The sequence below is a fragment of the Thunnus maccoyii genome, chromosome 12 (assembly GCF_910596095.1).
Source record: "Thunnus maccoyii chromosome 12, fThuMac1.1, whole genome shotgun sequence".
In the NCBI taxonomy this organism is placed as follows: Eukaryota; Metazoa; Chordata; class Actinopteri; order Scombriformes; family Scombridae; genus Thunnus; species Thunnus maccoyii.
The window spans coordinates 7578021-7584519 of record NC_056544.1 but is presented as its reverse complement, the minus strand read 5'-3'; the positions used below and the strand labels follow the sequence as shown (position 1 = coordinate 7584519).

General features: G+C 40.1%; 1 protein-coding gene across 1 annotated transcript; it reads left to right on the top strand.

Moving 5' to 3' along the window:
• Positions 1-620: 620 nt before the first annotated feature.
• LOC121908957 (kelch-like protein 40a) lies at positions 621-6157 on the top strand. Its single transcript, XM_042429290.1, has 6 exons — positions 621-2004; positions 2141-2301; positions 3034-3141; positions 3821-4006; positions 4234-4383; positions 5766-6157. Exons 1-6 carry the CDS (start codon positions 880-882, stop codon positions 5875-5877), a joined length of 1842 nt encoding a protein of 613 aa, XP_042285224.1. The 5' UTR covers positions 621-879; the 3' UTR covers positions 5878-6157.
• The last annotated feature ends 342 nt before the right edge of the window (positions 6158-6499 follow it).

The following is a 6499-nucleotide window of genomic DNA, read 5'->3' as shown; positions in this document are numbered from 1 at the left end:
TAGGGTGTATCCCTGGATCTATAAAAGTGGTTATGCATCATAATCTTCATTAATTCCATATATAATGAAAGATTAGAACAATGTAGCCTGTTTCCTGGAGGATGATTTGTTTGATAATTAATCATTTTTATGACTTGGATGGACAGGATTACAGCGTATTTTCCAACTTTTTCACCTTTAGAATTTTGTATTGATGTTTCATGATATTTGACTTCTCTCTAAAAAGTGCTTTAATACTATTTAAACAATTGTAAAATAATATATATATATATATGTATATATAATGGACAATAACGGTGTACAGTGTGTCACTTGAATAGTGAAGTGTGTCTCTTGCTCTGGTGTCAGGAGATGTTTATTATGTAACATGTTAATCTTCCAGGCACCACTATTGCCTACACACTGTATATACAGTATATCCTTCATTAATGTCAATGTAGCCTGAGTACTCACTTCCACTATTCAAGACAGTGTTGGATTACATAGAGGAAAACACTCGGTAAAAGTGAGGGAAAACCTTGTCAAGCTGCCTGGTGAGATGTTCTGCTGGATTTAACATGCCGTCACTGCTGTGCTTAGTCACTCAGCTGTTTGTGGGGTCTGTGTGGTGCAGGAGTGTGTGGGTCCTCTTTCCTATGTCCACCAAAATGGATTCCTCCGCTTTGTGAGGGCCCTGTCTATAAATAACCCGGACTTACAGAGTGACTGACAGTCACAGACAGCTGCAGTGAGCAGCCAACCCATAGAGACTATCCACAGCAATCTGACCAGCACTGTGAACGCTGACAGTCCCGCTCTGTTGTGGAGAGTAAGTGCGGTGCCCCTCTTCTACGTCTATCCCTCCCACAAAACCCAACCAGGACAAGGTGGCAGAACAAAATGGCTGCCATGACTATAGACCCGATGGAGCAGCCTCGCATGTACCAGCAGACCCTGCTTCAGGACGGACTGTTTGACCTCTTGGAGAATGACAAGTTTGTGGACTGCGTCCTCAAAGTCCAGGACAAGGAGTTCCCCTGCCACCGCTTGGTTTTGGCAGCCAGTAGTCCCTTCTTCAAGGCCATGTTCCTGTCTGACCTGGAGGAGAGCAAGAAGCGTGAGATAGTACTCAAAGATGTGGAGCCTGGTGTTATGGGGATGATCCTGCGCTACCTATACACCTCTGAAATTAATTTAACAGAACAGAACGTCCAGGATATCTTCATGGTTGCTAACATGTACCAGATCCCCTCCATCTTCTCTGTTTGTGTGTCCTACCTCCAAGAGAAGCTGGTGCTGGGCAACTGCTTGGCTATCTTCAGGCTTGGGCTGCTGCTGGATTGTCCCAGGCTCGCTTTAGCTGCTCGGGATTTCATCTGTGAACGCTTCCAGGTTGTTGTAAGGGACCAGGACTTCCTGGAGCTGGCCCCAAGCGAGCTGGCCATCATCATCACCTCAGACGCCCTTAACGTCGAGCGGGAGGAGCTGGTGTTTGAATCCCTGATGGACTGGGTCAGACATGATGAGAAAAACCGAGTTAAGGACCTAGCAGAACTGTTGCACTGCGTCCGTTTAAGGCTGATACCTTTGGATTACTTCAAAGAAAAAGTGGAGCGCCACCAGTACATGCGGTTCAACCAGGAGATCAAGAAGGATCTGGATCTGGTCAAGGATGCTCACAAAGGTCGTCTCCCAAAGCCCAAAAAGCACAGCAGTGAAGGGGCAAAGGGGGGAGAAAGTGGTGAGGAGGAGGAAGAGGAAGATGAGGAGGGGTACCTGCCGGGTATACTCAACAACAACCCTCGTTTTGGGATGTTTGAGATGGACCTGTTACTTATGATCAGTGACACAGGGACCGTGGCCTATGACCCGGTAGGAAATGAATGCTTTGTGGTCTCAGAATCCACAGAAATTCCCAAGAACCACTGCAGCCTGGTGACCAATCAGAACCAGGTGTTTGTTGTCGGGGGGCTTCTCTACAACGAGGAGGATAAAGACGAACCGTTCAGCTCTTACTTCCTACAGGTAGAGTATCAATCATGAAGACCATCAATAGCTCTTTATCCTGTGAAACTCAAAGAATGCTTTGAACATGCATCTTGAAATGCAGATTTCTTGTGTGTCTCATTCCTCACTGACCTATCGTTCCCTTCATCCCCAGTTCGACCCAGTAAGTTCAGAGTGGTTAGGGATGCCCTCACAACCCAACCCTCGCTGCCTGTTTGGGCTGACTGAAGCTGAGAACTCCATTTTTGTTGTTGGAGGCAAGGAACTGAAGGAGGGAGAGCACGCGCTGAACTCAGTCATGATCTATGACAGACAGTGAGTACAGATACCGAATTTAACATGGCGCTGTACCAATGAAGATCCATGCTGTCAAAGTAATAACAAGAATTGGAAAGAACAAGTGGAGCACATTAAAAGTGTGGAGAAAATCACTTCTTCTGTCTTTCCTGATGCATTAATGTAAATGCTTATTGGGCTTCAATGTATAAAGAACACATTATTTTTATTAAATGTATTTTTATCTATTTTTTCTATTGTATTACTGCTATGAATATTTATGATGATTAGACTCACTATACTGTAGCATCTATAACAATTAAAACATGATTAATTGGGGCTACAAACACAGTACAGACACTGTCAATGAATTTAATTAATATTCAATAAAGTATATTTCTAAAACAAAAAGATAATCCATGCTGTATCCATTATCTAAATGAAAATGCTCTCAGACAAAACAAAGGAAGTCTTTTTTCAGAAATGTATCCCATTGATTATAAATCAAGCCTGCTTTTACTACATTCGAATAGTCCATTGAAAATAATAAAGTGCACAACCATCTCTCTCATGGTCCCATCGAAGGAATTACATAATATTTCTATAGTTCTAGCAGAAGGACATATGGAAGGAATATTTATGTCCCCTTGAATTCCTGAGCCTTCCAATCATTTTCTTTATCAGAGTTATTCCTGCATTTGTCTGTAGAATCACCTCTACCATCTATAGAGTCACTGCTCATGATGTTATTTACTCTTTCTGTGTACACAGGTCATTCAAATGGGGAGAGTCGGACCCTCTGCCTTATGAAGTGTACGGACATGGAACAGTATCACACAAAGGTCTTGTCTACGTAATTGGAGGAAAGTCTGAGAGCAAGTACGTGCCATTCCAGATGATATAACTTGAACTATAACCTGGTATTGAATCATTTGATTACACCTCAGGAGTGTATCTGAACACTGTGGACCCAGATGGAAAAAGTTCATTATTTGACATTCCTCACTCATGTCATTACATGATAGTGCCATCATTTTGCGAACTTAAAGTATTCATCTAATTTTGTTCTTTTACTTATTATGTAACAGCAGGTATCACTATGGTTACCGATCAGTATTTAAAGGACTGCTCCAGCTATTTATTATTGCACTTTCATGAAGTTAGAGAACTCACAAATGACAGATTTCAAAAAGAACACTCCAAATCAAAGCAGCAGAGGCTGAAGTATCCTGACTTTTAGTCTCTAGTATGGGTTAAGTGCCAAAAACACTTGATCCTACAAGTCCCATAATGTAACTCAACTGCATTTTTCATTTGGCCCTCTTTGCCTACTTCTTTAAAACCCCACACCTTCAGTTTGTAACACAGGCTTTCTGTTAAAACGCTAAAGTCTCAATCCCAAACTAAGATAGAAGTTATTTTTGAAACTTCCACAGCAGACATAATATGTTGCCATGTTTTCACAGGCTGAGTAGGACTCCTTGTGATATAACTGAGCTTCATGTACAAAATCAGTGGAGAGCCCCTTTAACACACTGTGTTAAATGTTTCTATGCAGGAAATGCATGAGGAGAGTCTGTGTCTACAACCCCACTAAGTTTGAGTGGAAGGACTTGGCTCCTTTGAAGAAGGCCCGCTCCCTGTTTGGTATCACTGTCCACAAAGACCAGATCTATGTTGTGACGGGGGTCACAGACGCAGGCCTCACCAGCTCTGTGGAGGTCTATGACATTGCCAGCAACAGGTAAGACAACAGTTGTTTTATATGACCACTTTATCTCATCGTTATGAGGTGAAGCATCTGTCCACAGTAGTGAAATGACTCAGTGAACATGAACAGCACATCATTAGGTCTTAAAATAGCACTGGTGGTACTGCTGTGTGTATCATACAGTAATATAACAGCTTATTTAACGCCTTCATCACTTCCTTTTGTGTGTGTGTGGGGGTTATTGTCCTGTTATGCTCCAGCTGGTCAGAGTTCACAGAGTTTCCTCAGGAGCGCAGTTCCCTCAATCTGATGTCAATGGGAGGCTTCCTGTACGCTGTGGGAGGCTTTGCCATGATGCCCAGTGAGACCAGTGAGGAGCCTGTCCCAACAGAGATGACTGACATCTGGAGGTAAGAGCCCACTACATTATCTCAATATGCCTAAAGAGTGATAATAATGTGTCCTCATTGGCTTAAGTAAAAAAGAAACACCCAATAATTTTCCTTTTTTATTTAGTGTTGTATTGTTTATCATAGTCAGGACATGAGAAAGTTGTTTGATTAGCATGTTTTGTGACCAATTGCTGTCCAGTATGCAAATTACACAAGTGTGATATGGAGACTTGGAGCTTTCAGTCAACATACACCGAGAATGGACTTTTCAGACAAGTAGGAGTCTTCTTGTGTCCAGTAGTTAAACTTTTGAAATGAGAAATATTCATAGCTTCTGGATTTTTCAGTGGAAAAGAAGGAGAAGGTGTAATTTTAAGAATTTGAACCCATTAATCAAACGTTCTTTGTGGAAAAATCATATCAGACACAATTTGTGATTCAAAGCAGGGTATTTTTCTTAAATTTGTCTTAAAACTTGTGTGGGGAGGATCTTTAACGACCCTACAGTATAAATCGTGATATTCTATGTTTTTCTAATTGTCATCAGATTTCATGAGCAAGTATTATATTATTTATTGCCTGTTGGCCAAAGCTTGATATAGCTTATTTCTCTGACCCACAGCCCTACACTGTTGTCCAAAAAACTATTAAATACACATGAATGAGCCAATAACAATGCACCAACTCACATGATCCTTTACCGGGTACTGTAGTTTATTTTGAGGCAATCCCATGCACCCCATACTGGTTACTTTAATACTCAATAGATCATCACATGTGAACTAAGAGCAGAAAATAGTCCCCAGACAATGCAGTATTACCTCCTGTCTGAGTTTGAATAATGAGTTTGAGTGATGTTTGCTAAAAACAGTAGTGACCAACTTTTTTAGGTAATTACTGAACCCTTTTTTTAAAAAAAAAAAAAAAAAAAAAAAGAGACTATATATTTATGGCCTACTTTTAAAGATTTAGAGAGGACATACAGATAGGGGAAACGCCCATCACACCATTCCACCACACAACGGAAAAAGAAGTACAGGAAACCACCTAGCAGAGAGAGAAAGATAAGATAATAAGACTGTGCATGCTTGTCATATCATACTGACATACCCAAATGGAAATGAACCATTATTGATGTTATTGGTGCCTGTGCCTCTCCTGCTATCACAAGTAATTTTTCAACATTTCCGCTGTGAAAAAGTTCTTTTTCCATACATAAATATTTATACATGAAGACAATGCGGGTCTTAAGTAGAAAATAAAATTAATTTTTGACTCAATAAATTCAACTTCACATAGAATATTAATGGATCATTGCAAAATCATTCTTTGCAAATGATGGGCAATGATATTGTATGCTATGGAGCCACCCAACACTAACGTGTTTATGTTTCCCACAGATATGATGAGTCAGAGAAGTGTTGGAATGGGATTCTACGAGAGATCAGCTATGCGGAGGGATCCACTATTCTTCCAGTGCGTCTCAACACTCTGCGTCTCACAAAGTTATAACAAAGTTATATGTTTCAGGGTAACAACTGAACTTGGTCTCTGGAGATGAAAAAGTGTTATTATACCAGCATCACGTTGTTTTATCTCATATTTTACAGCAGGAGGAGGCTATAGATAAAGGACATGAGTTCAACTATCACACCAAATTTCTTTTATAAAAACCTAAAATGTTGATTTGTATATCTGTTTTTTTGTTCTTGTTATATTATTTCATAAATTTTCATTATCACTTGTCTGCTTTATTGAAAGCAGAAATAAAGATAATGGCTGATTGAGTTGTTTTCAGTGGTGAGTCTCACATTCCTACAAAAACAGAGGGCCGATCCAAAGTGCAAATGGTTTTATTCATCTTCATCTGACAATTTGTTCAATAACATCTTTACATCTGATTTCACATACTGTACAGTGCATAATATTTACACAACATTTACATGGCAACGAATAGTAGACACATTATTGACATTATGCAAATACCATGAGTGAGGAGCATACAGTTTTAAATGTAAACATCAATTTCTAGTTGACACCTGAGCACTATAAGTCATCACCATGAACCAATTCTTCATCCATATTTACAGGTTCACATTATGTACAATTTAGTCAACAACATTTAGTCTGAGGT

Coding starts and splice junctions, on each gene's coding strand:
- LOC121908957 (XM_042429290.1), top strand. CDS start 880: ATGGCTGCCATGACTATAGACCCGATGGAGCAGCCTCGCATGTACCAG. Junction 4,007..4,233: donor TATGACATTGCCAGCAACAG/GTAAGACAACAG, acceptor GTTATGCTCCAG/CTGGTCAGAGTTCACAGAGT. Junction 4,384..5,765: donor GAGATGACTGACATCTGGAG/GTAAGAGCCCAC, acceptor TGTTTCCCACAG/ATATGATGAGTCAGAGAAGT.